We start from the raw sequence: 19,727 nt of genomic DNA, 5'->3' as shown, positions 1-19,727 counted from the left end.
TGCTGAAATTAGATTTTAAAAAACATCCATTTGGAGAGTCCTAGTTTGGAGGAGACTTGAGTTCAAATCTCTACTTGACTTGTGACCTTGGAAAAACCAGTGCCTATTTCTAGGCCTCCAATAAATGAGTGGACTTCACAGTCTCTAAGAACACCCTCTCCCCTTTAAATCTAAAATCTTGTTTAATGCAGAACATTCACTGGCTTAAAAAATATTAAATTCTTAATATTGTTTGATTTTTTTCCCCTACACCACCTTTGAGTCTTTTCCTGCTACCTTCCTCAAAGAACCATCCCATTAAAAAAGAGACTAAAAGGAAGTCAGTTTAGCAAAACTAAGCAAAATATCATCCAAGTTGAATAGTTGGTACTGTGTTCCTCGTGGCCTCTCCCCTCTATAGGGAAGGAAAGAAGGTACATTTTCTTTTCTTCAGGGGTGATTATTATTATTAAAAAAATTCAATTTCTTTCCTTCATTCCTTTCCATTTACCTTCATCTCTTCCCTTTCATATTCTCTCTTCCCTCCCCTTCCCCTATTTTCTTCCCTTTGCTTTTCCCTTCCCTTCCTATCTTCACTTACCTTCTCTTATTTCCTTTCTTTCCTTTCCCTTCCCTTCCCTTCTTCCCTTCCCTTCTCTTCCTTTTCCATTCCATTCCTTTCCCTTCCTTTTCATTTTCCTTCCTTCATTAAAGATATTATCTCCTCCAGGACCATCAAGACATAAATTATTCCTGGAAAATTTATGAACATTGCACAGGCTCATAAGTTCGGTTTTTTTCCTCCAGCTCTGGTAATCTCCAATTCCATTCCTTCAAATTTTGTGATAAGAGGATCCTGGTCCAAGAGTTGGAAGGAACCTTGGTCCAACATCCCCAATGAGTGGACACCTGGCAATCCTTGCAGATTTCCAAGGAGGAGGAGGGGGAGCTTGCTGTCTCCCACTCTTGGCTGGCTCTAATTCTTAGGAAGTTTGTCCCTGCATCAAGCTTAAATCTACTTCTTTGCAGTTCTCCCTACTGGCCCCTGTCCACCCTCTCCCCCACATTGGTCCTAGGTTTCCTGTTTGGGGTCAAGCAGAGCATGTCTAACTCTCTTATACATGACAACTTTTCAAATATTGAAGATACTTCTGTCAGTCCCCATCCCTCCCAGGCCCCTCTTCTCCAGGCCCAGCACCCTGAGCTCCTTCCAGTAGATCTCCTGTAGCACTCTCAGGGCTAACCTATTTGCCATTGCCTTTTAAAAACACAGTGTTCCAGATCCTGGCTGATGAGGGCCATCCTCTCCTAGCTCAGAGGCAGCATGGCTGGAGGCAAGGACCTGGGCTCAATGCCGGCTCTGCCATTCATGAACCCAGTGATGCTGGGCAAGTCACGTCCTCATTTTCCTCCTTTGTAAAACGAGAAGATTGAATAAAGGACCTTTATAGCTAAGATGCTTTGATGCTGGATTTCAATTAAACAAATATTTATTAATCTGCAAGAGGGTGAGAAATGAGATGACTCTATAGGATGGTTTTTGTGCTCAGGAAATTTTAGAGAATAAGGAAATAATTGTGGAACATGGTAAGGATTCAGGGCAGGTAGGTGGCAAGGTGGAGACAGGAGTCAGGAAGACCTGAGCTCAAATCTGTTCTCAGACACTCAGTTGCGTGATTCTGGGCAAATCACTTCACCCTGTTTGCCTCAGTTTCCTTATCTGTGAAATGAACTGGAAAAGGAAATGGTGAACTATTCCAGTATCCTTGTCAAGAAAATCCCAAATGGGGTCACAGAGTCTGATAAGACTGAAACAACTGAACAGATGTTCAGAGAACTAAGACAGAATGAAGAGAGAATGAAGAATGGAGTGGGATCAAAAGAGCAATTTAAGGGGCGGCTAGGTAGTGCAGTGGATAAAGCACCGGCCCTGGAGTCAGGAGTACCTGGGTTCAAATCTGGTCTCAGACACTTAATAATTACCTAGCTGTGTGGCCTTGGGCAAGCCACTTAACCCCATTTGCCTTGCAAAAAAAACAACACAAAAAAACACAAAAAGAGCAATTTATAAAAAAGGAATGATAAAGAACTTTGAACAACTTAAGAAGAACTCTGATGGATGCAATGATCCATCATGACGCCAAAGGATGGAGGATGAGACATACCAGAGAGAAGTTTTGGACACGGACAAGGTGGGAATTTGTTTCTGCTCGATCATTCATGTTTGCTAAAAAAGGACTTTGTTCTTTTTTTAAATTGGGGAGAGGGAGGGAGAGAATAAATACTTGTTCATTAAAAAGTGGAAAACAATAAAAAGAGGGTCATTTTTACAACTCCACTTTAGTTTCCTTTGTTCTTCCTTATAGTGCTTTGACGGAAAGAAAAGACTCGTTGCCTAGAACCTGGCCTTTCTATGGGATCAGGGGACCTGGGTTCTCTCAGGGACACAGGAAACTAAATGAATTTGGCCTCTGGCGGGGTGGTGGGGAGACCCAGGGAGAGACTTCATCCTCATCCAACTGCCAAGAGCTTGGCATCTTGCACCACCAGGAAACTGCCTTGAAAACTGGTCCTTTTCATCTGGCCTGCTATGTGCTGAGTAGCTTGTTTTTCCAAGTCATGTTGGAAAACCAGGGGAATTTGGCGGTTACATTTCCGGGGCCTGGCCCAGCCCCTCCCTCCACCCAGAGCCCACCAGACTCTTGCCATTTTGAAATAGCCTGTATGTGTTAATGGGCAAGAACTCAAAGAGACCGTGTGAGCAGCCCCAGGATTCCACCAGGGTTTGATAGTGTTTACAGGAGAGCCGATAACAAACAGCTTTCCATGCCCCAAGGAGGATCTGCTTCACCAAAGCCAGAGGGAAGGAAGGCTCTGTGCTCCAATAACCAGAATTTGGTGGAGCCTTCTGACCTTGCTGCTCCAGGACACTGGTGATGACCTGGGAACAGGCAGTCATATGAAACTGGGGCTGGTCCTGGGACGGGGGCCCTTCTTTTCATGGAAGAACAGTCTTTTGACCCAGGGGGGTCCTGGGTCTTTCCCACATGGATATTTGCTGTGATCCTGGACTGCCTCCCTCTGGGGAAGGGTCTTGCTTTCTGGGTGCTTACCCAGGGAATAGGATGGCCTAGAATGGAGGGAACTGAATGCTCCACAGTGATCAGACAGAGGCCTCCTCTGCTTTCCACAATTAGAGAACCTCTAATGGAGCGATTTTATGGAACGGAGTTTCCACAGCCTTATTCTTAAAAATGTTCATTAGAGTGTTATTTCATTTTTATGGCTCACATAAACACCCGTTTACTGTTCCCCTCCTTCCAGGCCCGGAGGCCCCTCTGGCTCCAAGTTCTGCAGGTCAAGACCCCTCCTTGGAGGTGGTAGCAACAACCAGGACCCAAGAATGCCTCCCCCCTCACCCAGGCAGCAGCCCAGGGTCTCCATGGGACCCTGTGGGTTTTCTCTCCCTTTTCCCCCCTCACTATCTGTGCCCTCTAATGACTCTGCCAAGGCTCAGCCCTCAAATAGAGCCCAAAGATGCTGTCTGGTCCTGGGTCTGGGAGGGAGGCTGGCCAAGAGGATGCTAGGGCAGACAGAGAAGTTGATGCAGGGGGGGGGGTGCTGGAGGGTCTGTGAAAAGAAAGCAAGTGTGGCTCCGAGAGTTTGTGAAGATACAGTGGCTGTACTGATCAGAAGTGGACCATACTGGAGGTGACTGAAGCTAGTGAGCAGGTGAGGCTACACAGACCGGCACAGGATGGAAACAGAAATAATCCTAAGACATTTGAAGACTGGTAATCCAGAGGAGCCTAATAGGCTGGAAGGACAGTGGATGGAAGAGAGTGGTCTAGAATCAGAAAGAGCAGAGTTCAAATCCAGCCTCCAATCCTTACTAGCTGTGTGACCCTGGGCAAGTCACTCAACAGCTGTCTGCCTCAGTTTCCTCATCTGTTAAATAGGGTCATAACAACTCCCTCTGAAGGTGGTTGTGAAGATCAAAGGAGGTAATATTTTTAAATTACTTAGAAGAGGGGCTGGCACATAGAAGTTTCTCTATAAATGCCACATAAATGAACAATAGTCTTTTATAAGAATATATTCTTAGATTTCAGGATCTCAGCATACTTAGAGTGGAAGGAACCCAGACCATCAAGTCCAGGGTTTAGTTTTTTTCAGGTAATTAGGGTTAAATGACTTGCCCAGGATCATGCAGCCAGAGAGTATTTGACATTGAATTTGAACCCCGGTCTTCCTGACTTCAGGGCCAGTGCTCTCTAATCACTACTTCAAATCAGGGATTCTTAAAACTATTTTTTTCAGCATGGACCCCTGTGGCACATTGCTGAAGTTTATGGATCTCCATATCAGAATAAAGATTTTTGAATGTGTAAAAATGCCTATCATAAAGGAACATAATTATATAGAATTAATTATCAAAACTTTTTTTTTAGGTTTTTGCAAGACAAATGGGGTTAAGTGGCTTGCCCAAGGCCACACAGCTAGGTAATTATTAAATTCTTAGAGTGGATTTGAACCCAGGTATTCCTGACTCCAGGGCCGGTGTTTTATCCACTGCATCACCTAGCCACCCCATATCAAAACATTTCTATGCAAGTTCATGGACCCCAGGTTTAGGAACCCCTGATTTAACCAGTTCCCTCATTTTACAAATACAGGAACCAAGGCACTAAGAGATGAAATCAATTGTTTCTGTAAGTGGTCAAGGCAAAATAGGTATTTTTTGACTTCTAGATTAACATATTCCCCCCCCCCCCATACCACCCTGCCCTACTGAGACCACCTTAGCAAGGGACATTCTGAGCAAAGAGCAGGCCAGTTTTTCCCTATAGGCCAGAAAAGGATGAGAACAGAAACCCCCTAATACAGGCAAGAACAGCCCACCTAACCTTTCTTGTACTTGGGGAAGTCTTTCCTGCTTGACTAAAACTGGCTGGTGTGTGTGTGTGTGTGTGTGTGTGTGTGTGTGTGTGTGTGTGTGTGTAGCGGGTGGGGGGTTGGGAACGATTGATGTAATTTGGTTTTGATACTGAGACCTGTAGGATGTTGAGCTAAAAGCTGTAAGCTCCATGAGAAGTCTATTTTTGAGCTAATGTCAAATGATCCCTAATTAGGCGGCACTAAGGACTTGCTAAGGGGGTGAGAGAAGCTCCCAGTGGCTTCACCTAAAGCTTCTTGAATAGAAATTAGATTCAGCATCACGGCCCACTCCTTTCCAGAACTCTCAAAATAAAACAAACCCTGGAATCTTTGGTACCAGAGTGAAATCCTTGCCCCCCCCCCATAAAGGTCAATGGGGACAATGCAAGACTTCAAAATGCCAATTTGGGATTACTTCTCGTGAAGGGCCAGCAAGATGTGGTTGGCCCATCTGTCCTGCAGGCAGGAGGATGGATTACATGAACTACCACAGCCCTCAGAGTCATAACTTGTAACAAAATAGACTTGGGTCAAAGAGTGTAAAATGTACCTCTAAATAAACATTTAAAGACAAATTCAAAGAAGGTGGGAGATGAGGGTGGGGGTGAGGGGAAAAAATTTCAAACCTCAGAATCCCAAGGCTCTGTGAAGGGAGAGACAGCAGGTCTTTATGGCAGAAGACATAGACCCCTGGATACTGGCCTAAATGTGATGGAAGGGGTGAGAGCAGTGTTAGGATAGGTTGGGAAGATGTTCACCTTGGGGATGGCTGCTGGGGGATGGCAAAGAAGGCAATCTCATTTGCTAGCTTCCTACTTGGTGATGAGCTCTGTTACAAGTGCTAATGATGCCTTCTAAATTTTGGCATCCTGGGGGCAAAAACCATACCCTAATTGACTCCTTCTCAGCCTAATAATTCTAATTAGAGATGCCTAAACCCAATTTAGGTTAGCATCTTCCAAAAGATATTTAAGTTTCCTTCACTCAAAACCTTCTTCTGGATGTCTAAATGTTCTTCAAAATGCTACCATCCATCAAGGGAACCTCGATTCCTGATTGTGTCTTCAAAAGATCTTTGTGACCCAAGGCAAGGATGTGGACATGGAAGCAGTAGAGGAAACCTCTAGAGGACAGGGTTCTCCAAGCCATGACTCTAGGGAGCAAGATCTCTGTGCTTTAGGGACTGGATGAGGTGAGTGGGTTGATGGTGCTGGGGAAACCTGGGAGCTTGTTTAGGCCTTAGGAATCATGTCAAACTTTATCTAGGGGACTGAAATGGAAAAAAAAATCTATTTGCGAAGTTGCACAATCCTTTTCAGACACGTGAGGCATCGGAAAACTGGGCCAGGGGTCCATACTGGAAACCAATGAAGCAAAAGGAAGTTGATATGAGATAAAAGAGGGTCCAGTGGGCTTGACTTGAGGCGGGGGGATGTTGGTTTAAATGAGAGACTGTGTAGATTTTCCCAGTACTCAGCATTTCAAAATGCTTTCCGATATTTTCTCCTCCCTTTTGGTCCCAGACCCTCCCTCCTATTTTTAGTCTCTGCTCTTTCCATGCCTCTCATATGCCAATGGAGAGAGTCTGAGAGTAATGATCGGAAACTCATCAAATCAGAACCAGGATTCCAGCCACCTCCAGGCATTTTCTATTTTGGAAATTCCTCAGCTCTGTTGTCCTTCAGCACAGGAAGTTGACAGGAGTGAAGGCAAATTAAAAGTCAGAGATCCAGAAACCGGATGGTAGTTGGCTAAATCTTCTCATAGGCTGGGAAAATTTCCTGTCCAAAGCTTTAAGAAATCTGCCAAGTGGGTCACCTTCACCCTTTCCATCTCATCCTTAGGAAGGCAGTAAAGGATATAAGAAGGGGAGACACCCCTCTGGCTGACCAGGCCTGTCCATTACATCAATCATTGCTTACTCTGGTGGTGGGGGGCAGACAGAACCAGCATACCCCTGGGCCGAGAATATACAATAGTAGCCCACATACACCAGTCAGAAGACTAAAATCCATCAGGGATTTGGGGGCACCTAAGAGCATTTTTCAATTCATCAATCAATTAATCAACATGCCTTTATTGTCTCAACTTAGCCATCATGTCTCAGTTGCCTTCTCCCTCTGCTCCCTTCTTTCTGGGACTTCTATTGGAAGAAGGGCTCAGAGCTGCCATCTTTTAAGCTCTGGACTTGAGCACTTCCCCTCTTCTCCACTGTGATCTTCCCATTAGAATGTAAGCTGCTTCAGGACAGGCACTGTCTTTTTGCTCTTATTTGTATTCCCAGGGCATGTAAGTTAGAAGGAACTTAAAAAATGCCTGGTGCCTTGACAACTTACTATGTATATCTGGTGCTGTCTGAAGACAGGGAGGACACACTGGCTGCCTTTAGTGAGCTTACCTTCTGTCCAGGAAGGGAACATGATGCCTATGAGCACATACTAAAAGACTGCAAGGTAATTCCATGGGGGAAGCTTTGGCAGGGGGGAGGAGGGGAAGATGAGGAAAAGCCTCTTGTCGGAGGACACCTTTGAGGTGAGCTCTGAAAGAAGTTGAGGGACTAAGGGGGAATGGGGTGCATTCCAGGTATGAGGGACCACCTGGAGAAGGGCACGGAGATGGGGGTAGGAGGAACACAGGGAGGGCCAGTGGGATGGGACTGGAGAGTGAGGCTGGACAGGGAGCTAGGGGCTGGGTTGTGAAGGACTCAAAACACCAAACAGAGCTCATGCTTTATTCTGCAGGTCATAAAGAGGAAGGAGGAGGAGGGCAGCTGCCCAGCTGCACAGCTGCCTGGATCAGTGAGATGCAGAGTGCCTGCTCTTTGTGGCTTCAGCCCCTCACCATCTACCTTGGGTCAACCATGCCTAGAATTATAGGATCAAAGAATGGAAGGGACTTCAGAGGTCATCTAGTCTAACCCCTTCATTTGACAGATGAGGAGACTAAGGCCCAGGTAGCATTTTTTCTGCTTCCATGCCTTTAGAGCTCTCCCTTTTTTACACAGACTAGTCTTTCCTGACTTTAAGTTCCAATGAAAACTCATCTTTTACAGAAAGCCTTCCCAAAGCCCTCTTAGTTCTAGTGCCCTCTCTGTATCCTCCAAGAAGCTAGTTGGTACATAGCTGTTTGCTTTTTGTCTCTTCATTAGACTATAAGCTCTTTGAGGGAAGGGTTTGTCTTTTGCCACTCTTGGTGGGGATTTGAGAGGCAAAAGACACATCTAGGACTCAGGTTTTTGATAGGGGGAATTCTTTCTTCAGATAAGGGCTGGAAAGGGCAGCCTCTGAGATTCATCTGAGTCCGGGGTCTCTGACTGCTCATGGGCTTCCCACCCCAAGGTGGAGTTATACATGACATGGCCAGTTGGGTGCAGCCGCCATAACCCTTCAAGCCTTGGACCTGGATCCTTGATCCATCCTAGATGTGTGACCTTGGGCGATCAATCAGTGTGCTCATCTCCCAACACTCGCTACAGCATTGGACCTCTGTGAGATTCTCATGGGAATGTTTCACCATGAAGACCTGGGGGACAGGGAGTGCTTGATAGCTGGCGATGCTTATGGGACTTCATGTCCCTGGGCTTCATCTCAGTTTCCACTTCTGTAAAATGAGACTGGACTAGCTGATTCTAAACTTATGATCTTAGTGACTTAGGGGAAAGTGGGAGCCTCCTTGGGTTTTGTTTGTCTCTGGGGTGATCTTAAAAATCTAAATCCTGGAAGATGTTGGCTGGTCCGAGTCAGTTAGCTAGCTCTTATGCTGTACAGGGAGAACAAGGAAAGCAAAACAGTATTCCCTTCTCTTAAGGAGCTGGGGTTGTGTTGAGGAGATCTTCTAGGAAGAATTTATGGGAAGCAAAGACAAAAAATACAAAGGATGAGGTGCGGTGACTAGTGGGGACAGGCCTTAGTGGAAGGAAATCATTCTGATGGGCTTGAGATCATGGAGTCATTCAAATATGGAAGAATGGGCATTGGAGGGTGGGGGTAAGGAAGCAAAGGGGTAGGAGGGGGTGGGGAAGGAGATGGGCACAAAGGTGATCTTCAAATATCTGAACATTTGTCCTGTGGCAATGATTGTTCTGGGTGGAAGTAAGAGTGATGTCCTCTGTTCTGGGGGCAGGCCTAGAAGTAATGAGGGGGAAGTGGTAAAGAAGCCAGTTTGACCCTGATGTCAGGAAAATCAGCTGGCACAATCCTCCACTTAAGAAACTTGGAGTCCCCATTTTCTATTACGTGACAAAGTGGTTGATAAAGCCCTTGGATCTTTTGAGCTCATGATCAGAATTCTTTAATATTCTTTTTTTTTTTTGGCAAGGCAAAAGGGGTTAAGCGACTTGCCCAAGGTCACACAGCTCAAGATCAGAATTCTTTAGTGGCAACTGAAGCAGTGAATAACTGTTAACGGTTATCAGTAGTTACTCTGGGGCTTCATGAGACATTTCTGCTATTTTTGAAAGGAGTTTATGGAACAACCATCTTGGGAACCCCCAGACTTCTGCAGGCAGAACTCCTTCCCTTGATGTTTAAGGCCTTCCATGACATGACATCATTCTCTTTCTCCTTTCATGTTTCATTGCTCCTCAGAGTGAACTCATCTTCTCCAGTTGTACCAGAGCCCTCCTACTGCCAGGCTTAATCTAACCTCTGGACTTTATTCAAGGAACTGCTCTTGCACATGGAGATAAATTCTATTTACCCTTCAAGACCCAAAGCAAGTACCATCTCAGAGGAGGGTCAAGGTGTCATATCCAGGAAAGAGCTCTGGACATGGAGGAGATCTAGCTTCAGACTTTGGCTTGGCTATTTGGGTGATCTTGGGAACACTTCTCAGGACTTTGATTTTCCTCCTTTGTCCAGAGGAGCTTTTTTAAAATTTATTTTTATTTATTTTTGTTTTTGTAAGGCAATGGAATTAAGTGACTTGTCCAAGGTCATACAGCTTAGTAAGTATTAAGTGTCTGAGCTCACATTTGAACTCCTAACTCCAGGCCTGGCTCTCTGTATACTGAGCCACCTAACTGCCCCTCAGAGGATTTTTTTTTTGGTGAGGCAATGGGATTAAGTGACTTTCCCAAGGTTATACAGCTAGTATCAAGTGTCTGAGGCTGGATTTGAACTTGGACCTTCCTGACTCTGTGCTGTCAGTGCTGTGCCCTGTCTAGAGGATCTTGACAGGCTAGAACGATGACAGGCTGAGTCTGATGGGATGCAGTAAGGACAAATGGGAATTTCTGGGTATAAGCTCAAAGCCAGTCATAATTTCCAAGTACCAGATGGATGAGAACCATAGGAGGACAGAATCTCCTGTGGAAAATATCTGGGACTTGGGTGAACCAGGGATGCAACCACCCTGCTGTGGTTTGCTGTGGACTGACCACATTTGGAATTATAGACCACATATCTGAGGAGAGACAAACTGGAGTGTGTCTCAGAGACATAAGAGGGCCAAAGGACTGGAGAACAGTGTGACAGAGTGAGAAGAGCATTGGATATGGAACCAAAAGATCTGAATTTGAATCCTGCCTAGGGGGCTTGCTCCTTGTATGACCTTCACGGGATCTCAATTTCTCTCTTTGTAAAATGAGCCCTCCCAGATTGAGAGTCATGATGTTTTGACTTCAGTTTCAGGGCTATGAGACCTTGGGCAAGTTACTTGACTTCCCGAGGCCTCAGTTTTCTCATCTATGAAATGGGCTACTTTGGGAGATAGAGAGTGACTGGACTCTGTGGAGGTCTTCAAGTCGACGGCCGGGTGTCCACTTGTCTTGAGAAGGACATCATAGAGGCCACTCTTGTCCAAATCTGGTGGAACTAGAGGAGCCTCTTCTTTCCAGCTCTCAGCATCGACTGGTCTCTGGGGCCCTGTTGAGCACTGGTTTTCTGCTTCTTGCTCTGCTCCTCTGGCTCTTCTAGTCAGGGCTCATCAGCTTGGCTCTAAGAGTTTTCCTGGAAGAGCAAGGACTCTGTCTCCCTCCTTTCTTGTCTGTGTCTCAATCGCAGCACTGTGAGTGGCACACCATGAATCCATGAGCATGGTACTTCATCTCTTTTTAAGGCCTCTTGATCCACTGTCCAGGGATTTGGTGCACAGGTCGGCTTCCTCTGCCTCTATTCCTCTTTGGTCTACAGGCTCAACTAAATCCTCTTTGAGCCTTTGTCTATATAGGCTGATATTTTAATTCATTCTTGCAGAGTAGGGCAATGCCTGAGGAATTTGGGGGGTACAGAGCCTAGCCCAGTGCCCTATACAATTAGGGTGCAAATCAAGGCTAGGTCATGAAGAAAATTCATCAGCCAACTGATATTTTCACAAGTGTGAAAGCTCACTGTGTACTAAGCAGTCTGGTATAGAGGAAAGCCTCGGGTTTTATATTGGGAGGAATAGACCTATAACCTTTTAAGACCTCAGTTTCCTCATTTGTAAAATGGGTGATTGGATTAGACAGTCTCTGAGTTCCCTATGGGCTGGATCCCTAATGGTTCTGGCACCATAAACAAAACTAGAGCCTGATGGGGAATACCTTCTTTGGCCTTTCCTGGGACTACATCTCAGAAAGCTGCTTCATATCCTTTGTCATTGAATTGCCAGGTCTTTACAGGACCATCATCAGTTACTGCCCTGAGTCTGAGAGGAGCTGCTCATGAACCCTTTCCCATTACAACTCCTCTTTTGGGGGAGACATTTGGGAGATCATCAATAGCCATAAAGTCACCATAAAAGCTAATGGAGTCGTGCTTAAAGAAAATCGTTCGTTAAAGGTCTATGAATTTTGTGGTCATTAACACACAGCTATGATCAAAGGTCAGTTCATGGGGCACAGGATCTTCAGAATATGACACAATATATTTTTCAGACAATGAAACTCTCAGAGATGAAGGAAGTCCTGCAAAGGTCATCGAGGTAAGGATGGAAAGAGAGAGGCAGTCTCGTAGCTAGCCGGGAGTGTGAACATCAGTGCTTGCCACCACCTCACCTCAGAGGTTGCCCAATCCAGACTGTATCTAACTAAGAATTTCCCTTCAACATCCTCAGGCTCTTCTCAGAGGTTCCAAGCACCTTTCTGGAAAAGCTTCTTCACCTTTGACCTGGTCTTTCTTTGTTTTGCTGAGAGGCTGAGAAAAGCAGACTCCTCGTCTGCCCTCAAAACAGCCAGTCTAGAAGGCAATAATCTGGAACTCATGATGTTTTCCCAACTGTGCCCCTCCTCCAAATGTCCCTGTTTCTGTTGAGGGCATCATTAACCTTGCAATTACTCAGATTTATAACTGTGGTGCCTTCTTTGACTCTTTCCATTCTCTCTCCTTCAATTTCTATTAGTTGCCAAGTCTTTTCAGTTATGTCTACCCAACATCTCTTGAATCTTGAATACATGTATCTTTTCTCTACTCATATAGCACCACCCTGGGTTCAGACCCTCTTAAAATCTCTCACTAGACTATCAACAGCCTTGCTGTTGTCTTACTGCCTCCAGTCTCTTCTCTTCCTAATCTATCCTCCAAATAGCTACTAAAGTGATATTGCTAAAAATATAGTACTCACTTGCTATCTCACTATCAATCTATCCATCTTTATCCATGTATCCATGTATCTATCCATCCATCCATCCATCCATCCATCCATCCATCCATCCATCCATCTCCATCTATCCATCCATCCACTTCTATCCATCCATATCCACCTGTCTGTCTGTTTATCTATCTATCTGTCTAGCTCCATTAGTTCCCTATTGCCTCTAGAATAAAACACAAAATCCTAAGCTGTCATTCAATGACTTCTGGAAACTGTCTCACACTTACCCTCAGAACATCTTTACATTCTACTCTCCTCATACTTTTTTCTAGTCAAATTAGTCTATTAGCCAGTCCTTATAAATAATATTTCATCTCTCTCCTCCTCTTTCTCTTTCCCCCTCTTCTTTTTCCTCTTCCTCCTCTATCTCCCTTTCTTTCTTCCCTCCTCCATGCCTTCTCAGTTATCTCTCTTGCCTGCAATGCCCTCTCTCCTCACTGCATAGAGACTCTACCTCCTATATGACATCCACCCCACCTCTATCCTAGCTGTCATCATTTTCTTTTCTGCAGACATGTTTCATTCTCCCCATGATCTCCCTAAGAAAAGTCAGCTCTCTGAAAGCAAGGATGAGTCTGTTTTTGTCCTTGGATCCCCAACCCCTGGCACGCTGACTATTTATACAGTCAACCCTTAATAAATGTTGGTTGAGTTGGAGTTCCTGAACCACGGGAAAGGAGCCATGCCATGGCTACTAAAAATGGTACCTTGATCCCCCAATCACCACCTTCGAGGGCAGTAGACTCCCTGCCTTCTACATTCTCTGTTTGATGTCAATATGAGCTTGTCTTTGCTAAGCACAAACCAACCCCTAAGATAGCATTAAAAGCAGCCAGCCAAGCCAGGACCCAGGGGAGTTGTCCGTGGCAGTCCATATTGAGAGCCTCAAGAGCTAACTGCAAACATTTAGAACTTTCCAGGGCCTAGACTTTACACTTGGCCACCGATTATGCGACAATCCCATAACTTAAATAAATCTCACATTTAGGAGCATATTCAGAGGAAATGAGTAGTCAGTGCATCTTTCCAGATGTTGAAACAAATGGTTATCATGTCCTGGCTATTCTGATCCTAAAATTACAGCTGGAGAAAAAAGGCTTTCGCACCTGCTTGGGGCTTGTAGCCCTGAGAGCTACTGAGAAGGGCAGATTTCTATCTTTCTGGAGGGCATGACTGCTCAGTCAGTCTCTCTAGGGCCAAAGGGCACCCTGGGGGCTCAGAGAAGGCTTTTCTTGGAGGGTGGAGGGTAGAGAGACCCCTCTGAAAATCTGAATCCCAAATTTGAATTGCTCATGCTTACCTGGATATGCTGTCAAGGTATCTGAAGATGATAGGGGTTGGTCTAGGCAGGGCATTATCTGCTGGGTTGGCGATTTATTCCTACAAGGGAAAATAAGTCTTTTACTACCAGAGCAGAATCAAAAGCTCAAGGCTGTAAAGGTTTGAAACATTAGAGGTATGGGAATCTCAGACACCCTCTAGTTCAATCCCTTCATTTTACAGGTGAGAGGGCAATGCCTTGGCTGAGGTCATGCTCAAGTCAGAGACAGAACTAAGACTAGGCTGAAGATGGCACCCAAGATATCAGCCCTGAGTCCACCAAATCCATGGCCAGTTTGAGTCTTCTCAGGGAAGAACCGATTCCCAGGAAGACTGGCTAGTGAGCACTTGGGAGAAGCAGGTAAATGGAATGACATTTGTGGAGCATTCTACATTGGTCTTCAGCAACTTGCTCAGTTTGTTTTGAAGGTCAGGCAGGAAGAACTAGGGTTTAGCATGTATCAAAGACTGAGAATTCCAACAAAGTATGTGTACAGCCACGAAGGGGTTGAAACCCCACCTTGTGTTAACATCCTTTGGCAGGGAACAGAGACAAATTAATTTCTAATGGCCTGATGGGTGTCTTATCTTCAAGAAAAATGTGATTAATGGGATGTCCTGCTAGTTTTGCCTCCCTCCACAATGGTTGTTCAAGGATGACAAGAGTAACAAGGGTTTACAGAACTTAAGAAATACATTTCACCCCCACTACTGGAATAGATGCATCTATGACATTATCCAAAGAATGAGTTTTCTAAGAGTTAATACTTGATTCAATGGCATGAACATTTGTTTGTTGGGTGCCTACTCCAAGGTAGAGCCTTTGCTGCATCGTGGAGAATGAAAGGTTGGGACAAGGTATTGCTTTCAACCTTCATAAAGCTTCTACACTTAGGAATAGTCCCTGTTATGGACTCGAGCTCCAGTTCAATATGTATATATGCACACTCATAAATAGCGATGGAGAAACAAAGACAAAGAGACAGACAGAGGCAGAAAGAGAAAAAGAGAGAGACATAGAGAAAGACAGAAAGCAAGAAGAGTCAAGAGTCACTGTTGAGGGACCTCAGGCCCAAGTCAATCTTATATGCATATACATGTCTGTCTCTGTCTCTGTCTCTGTCTCTCTGTCTGTCTCTCTCTCTCTGTCTGTCTCTGTCTGTCTCTGTCTGTCTCTCTCTCTTTCTCTCTCCCCCCCCCCATCTCTATCACAGACACAGGCACAGAGAAACACACACAGAGAGGTTCACATACACACACACCTTTAATTGAACTGGGACTGAGGTCCGTCAAGAACCTGATTCCTAGACACTTCCACCCCTTTCTGACCCTGCAGATTTCCATGTTTCCAAGCCATTGATTGGAAAGCAGACTGAGAAGGGGTGGCAGTTGGGAGGGAGAATGCTATTTGGGGTGACTGAGAAGATGGAGTAAAAGTTTCGAAGGGTAAAATATGTATGGAGGAGGGTGATTTGTTTTGAGGAAGAAAAAAAAAGCTTCTGCGTAAGAAGAATGGGAGCATAAAAAAAATTAGGAACTATTCAGAAAAGAGCTGACGTTACAGAATCTGGCTTTGAAGGAGTAGGACTTCTTCTTTAGCGATGAATAAACCCAGAGCAGGCTGGCTGGGTAGGGGAGCCAATCTGTGCAGGCTGCATCGGGGCCATGGGAGAACCCCCACAACCTTCACCCAGTTATTCTTCATTATTCCCAATGAGGAGTGGGCAGAGCCCAGAAGCCTTGATGCACTGAGGGTGGGGTATGGTGGCTGAGGCTCAGTGTCAGATTGTCATAGTTTCTCTTCAGGGCCTCTTTTTAGGAACACTGAGATGCTTAAGTCTTCCCAAGCCCTAATCAGATCTGCTATGACACATTCATTCCGTATGCAATGTGCTACTATCTGACAGAGCTTGGGGAAGGTACTTGAATGGTGGTAATCACTTTGTAGGGCTAAGTCTTGACAGGAAGAGCTTGGGACGCCATCACTTAAGAGTTCATAAGTATGGGATGCAGGAAGGGAGATTATTATTTTTTCTCTCTTAAATAGAAAAATGGATTTAATCAACAGTCACTGAATGCAGAGGGAGATCATGCTTTTCACGGGTTCCCTGAGGGAGAGGGCCAATTCATTCTGTCACTGAGCTGGGACTTGTTGCTTCCTTCCCCCTCCCCCACCCCCACCCCAGACTGGACCACCATCCGGATCCAGCATCTCTAAAGCGGAGGAAGGGTACAGCATCAGGCCATGTGAGATACTTGGCCAATGAGGAGATGCTTTCAGAACTGGGGACCAGATGCTACTCCAATTATCTGGATGGGTCTACACTGCAATCATCGCCTTTGCTTTTCTACTGGCTTTATCTCTTAGTGAACATCCTGGGTAACTATGGTAACCAACTCGGCCTCACTGAGATACAACTTGAATAGTCTGTTTTTTAAAAATTAACATTTTATTGTTGCTTCTTGTTTTTATACCATGGTTATTCCCCCTAAATCGCCTTCCCACCACCATGTTAAAACCTTTCTTTGCAATAAAGAAAACATTTAAGGAAACCCATTTGACAAAAGCAACCCGTATATCACACTCCACACCCATGGTCCCCCACCTCCATAATGAAAGGGAAGGCAGGTTTCATGAATAATCGCTCATTACTGTGAAGACAGATCACTGTTTCTCTGCAAAATTTTCTCTTGGGGGGACAGGGAGGCACAGTATATTTGTGACATACAAGAGGTTTATACATTCTGGATAGCAATCCCAATAGACAAATTTATGGGCAATTGTGAAGATCCACCCTCCCCATCCCATTGCAGTTATGGGACACAGAGAATAGAGAGGGGGCTAACACTAGAGTCAAGAGGACCTGAGATCAAATTGGATCTCAGATACTTAGTAACTGTATGATCCCAGGCAAGTCACTTTACCCTGTTTGCCTCAGTTTCCTCATCTGACAAATAAAGTAGAGAAGGAAATGGCAAATCATTTTTTTTTGCCAAGAAAACCCCAAATGGGATTACAAAAAGTCAGACACAACTGAAACTACTCAACAAATAATAATATATATTCCCCCATTTGGAACAACTCCCTACCCTGCCACCTTGAAGCCAGCTTTCATATTGAATCATTTGTCCAGGGAGAAGTTGGGAAATCTCCCAGACCCCAGAGATATTTGTTTATCTATGGAATTTTCAAAGGACCCTGTCATATTCCATAAGATTCTGCTCCCTAGCTTCATTCAGATCCCCACTGTTGTTGCTTCCTATGTCACTGGGAGAAGACTAGGAACACAGAAGGTGGTTTTTCCAAGGACCTGGGAAAAACTTCTTCCACAATTAGCCCAGTCCCTGCACCTTTAATAGTCTTTCATAGCCAAACGTTGGGCCGAGAGTTTTGATGATAAAAAATTAAAGACAAAAGATGTAAAAATTGCTTCATTTCAAATGGGGGTGGGGTGGGGGGGGGGAGAGACCTCTACTGGATCCCAGGAGTCAAGTTAAAGATTCTGAAATATGGGCTAGGAGGGGAAGGAAGATAAATAATTTAGCACTAAGAATAACTAAAGCCTGTCACTCTTCCAGCATGAAGAGAAATAAAAGGGCTTACCAGCATCCTAAGAGTTTTTACAGAACCCCAAGGGCTTTGAGAAAATAAACCCAGAGAGAGAAAAGAGCTCAAAAGTATTGTGCATAAGTAGATTTTAAAGGCACTGATTAGAATGGGAAAACAATAGCCGCTATGGATTCTATTAGCTTAACATGAGGCTACCCTTTTGGTGTCTTATGGCATCAGAATTTTATGGTCTTTCCAACAGCTGGATCTGCTTTTCAGAAATGGTTCTTATAAGGCGCCAGCCCGGGGCTTGGGAGGAAATGATAGCAGAGGATCCGGGACTCCTTTGTGGGAACCATGTGAGCTGGAGAGGGTGAAGTGGTGGAAAAAGAGGAGGAGCTCCTTAAAGTAGGGCTTTACTTTCTCTCCTGGCCCCTCTCCTGACTCTGAAAATTTCCTTCAATTACCTCAGCTACCTTTTCACCCTGGAGATATCTCTGGCCCATTGTCCCCCTCATCTGTTGGGTGATTCTTACCCACAACTTCCATTTGGGGAAGTGCCTGGGCCAGCCATGATCTCTGATGGGAGATTTCTTTTTGCTTTGATTAGTATTCCCAGGACTTAGCAAAGCACGGTCTTCTTGTTTATCTATCCATATCACCCTTCTCTCTATCCGTCTATCTACCCACCTATCTGTATGTCTGTGTTTCTATCTATTATGTATCTATCCATCTGTCTTTGCATCAACCTCTACCCAACCATATGTGTGTGTCTGTGTGACCATTCATTCACCCACCCATCCACCCATTCATCCATCCACCCATCCACCTATCTTCCTCTCTCCCCATCCACTCATCTGTGAGTTTCTATGTCTGTCTATCTATCTATCTATCTATCTATCTATCTATCTATCTATCTATCTATCTATCCAGCTTACCCCCCCCCCCCCAACTCAGATTCTACAGGTCCAGCCATGGCTGCAGCATCTCACATTTTCAGAATTGTGTTTACTGGTGGCTGTAATCACTTTCCAAAGGGAGGGTGACCCACGTGGGAGGTGAAAATGTCCTCTGAGTTAATCATGTTGGAAATGGTGCTTAAACTCTGATTTGAAGGAAACCAGGGACTCCAAAGGTGGAGGAGGAGAGAGAATAACCAAAAGAAGAGACAGAAGAGACAGTCAATGAAAAAGTGCTTTGGTGGGAGATAGGAAGCTATGTAGCTAGTAGACCTGTTTGATTGGAGTAGTCTAGGTCTCAGTCTAATCCTGTATACAGTTCTAGGTATGTGCTAGATACTCAGATACCACAACCCCACTCTAGAAGGGACCTGAGACTTCAACTTGTCCAAAACCAGAAGAGGAATTCTCTTTGCAATAGACTCAACAAGTGGTCATGGAATCTTTGTTTAAAGAATTCAAGTAAGAGACACAAACATGAATAATTCCAATGAGAAAGAAAAGGGGAAGGGGAAGGTTGCTTGAGTAGTAAAAGGAGAACAGTGCACATATCTGGGAAACATATTGCCCATTGTTGGTTTAAAGAATGCATGTTGCAGAAGATAGAAACAAGGGTGGTGTAAGAGTGGGGTGGTCTGGTGTCCTAGAAACATGGTGTTAGAATGAGCCAGTAGCTGCTGAATTACAACCAAAAGAGCTTAGGGGCAAAGAGATGATCCAAGATGGGAAAAGTCCAATGCTCAGGGTGGAGGGAATGATGGTGGTCAGAGTCAAAAAGATTGATAAGAATGGGAGGCCTAGTCAAATGAAACATAACAGAGGTAGTATAGGGGAAAAAATTAACTGACTCGTCTCTTTTTCTTCTTTCAAGAAGGAAGAACTATGGTCTGGGAAGATCCAAATAATAGTGGTTAAGAGGGAGTAAGCTCAAGGTAAGTGAGGATGTGGTCAGAGAGCACCAGGTTGCTCTTGTAATTTCAAATCCTCAAAACTGGAAAACTATATTTCAGGAAATGGAATGAACTTGGGCAAATCCAGTGATCTTTGAACAATTGTGGCTAATGGGGGAGATGCCACAAGACTGGAGAACTCAATTTCGAAACAAGAAAAGAGGTTAGAGTCCTCATGCTATGGACTTAGGATTTTGAATTTAATTCTTGCTAAACTTGTTACAAAGGGTAACAACAAAGGGTATTTTCAAAGAAAGAGGTGACCACCAAGAATTAATATGACTCTTTCAATAAAGGTGTATGCAGATAGCTTCATTTTTAATGTTTTTAGACTGTTAGCATATTCCCATGTGTAATCTTTCTCCACTGAGGCAGACAGTCTTAGAGAATTTTCCGGGGTAGAGAGGTTGAGACACTTGTCCAGGTCACAGAGGCGATTTGTGTCAGTCACATGACTTG

General features: G+C 44.7%; 1 protein-coding gene across 4 annotated transcripts in view; it reads right to left on the bottom strand.

Annotated features, from left to right (window-relative positions):
• Positions 1–19,727, bottom strand: part of MORN1 (MORN repeat containing 1) — a 216,971-nt gene that overhangs the window by 12,473 nt on the left and 184,771 nt on the right. For all 4 annotated transcript variants that reach the window (XM_074218692.1, XM_074218689.1, XM_074218688.1 and 1 more), the window contains exon 13: positions 13,790–13,869. In XM_074218692.1, coding sequence (XP_074074793.1) covers positions 13,790–13,869 — 80 coding nt within the window. The remainder of the gene's footprint in view (positions 1–13,789; positions 13,870–19,727) is intronic.

Source organism: Macrotis lagotis, chromosome 1, assembly GCF_037893015.1.
Source record: "Macrotis lagotis isolate mMagLag1 chromosome 1, bilby.v1.9.chrom.fasta, whole genome shotgun sequence".
Classification (NCBI taxonomy): Eukaryota; Metazoa; Chordata; class Mammalia; order Peramelemorphia; family Peramelidae; genus Macrotis; species Macrotis lagotis.
Note: the sequence above shows the minus strand (reverse complement) of the source record. Positions and strands in the feature narration are given on the sequence as shown.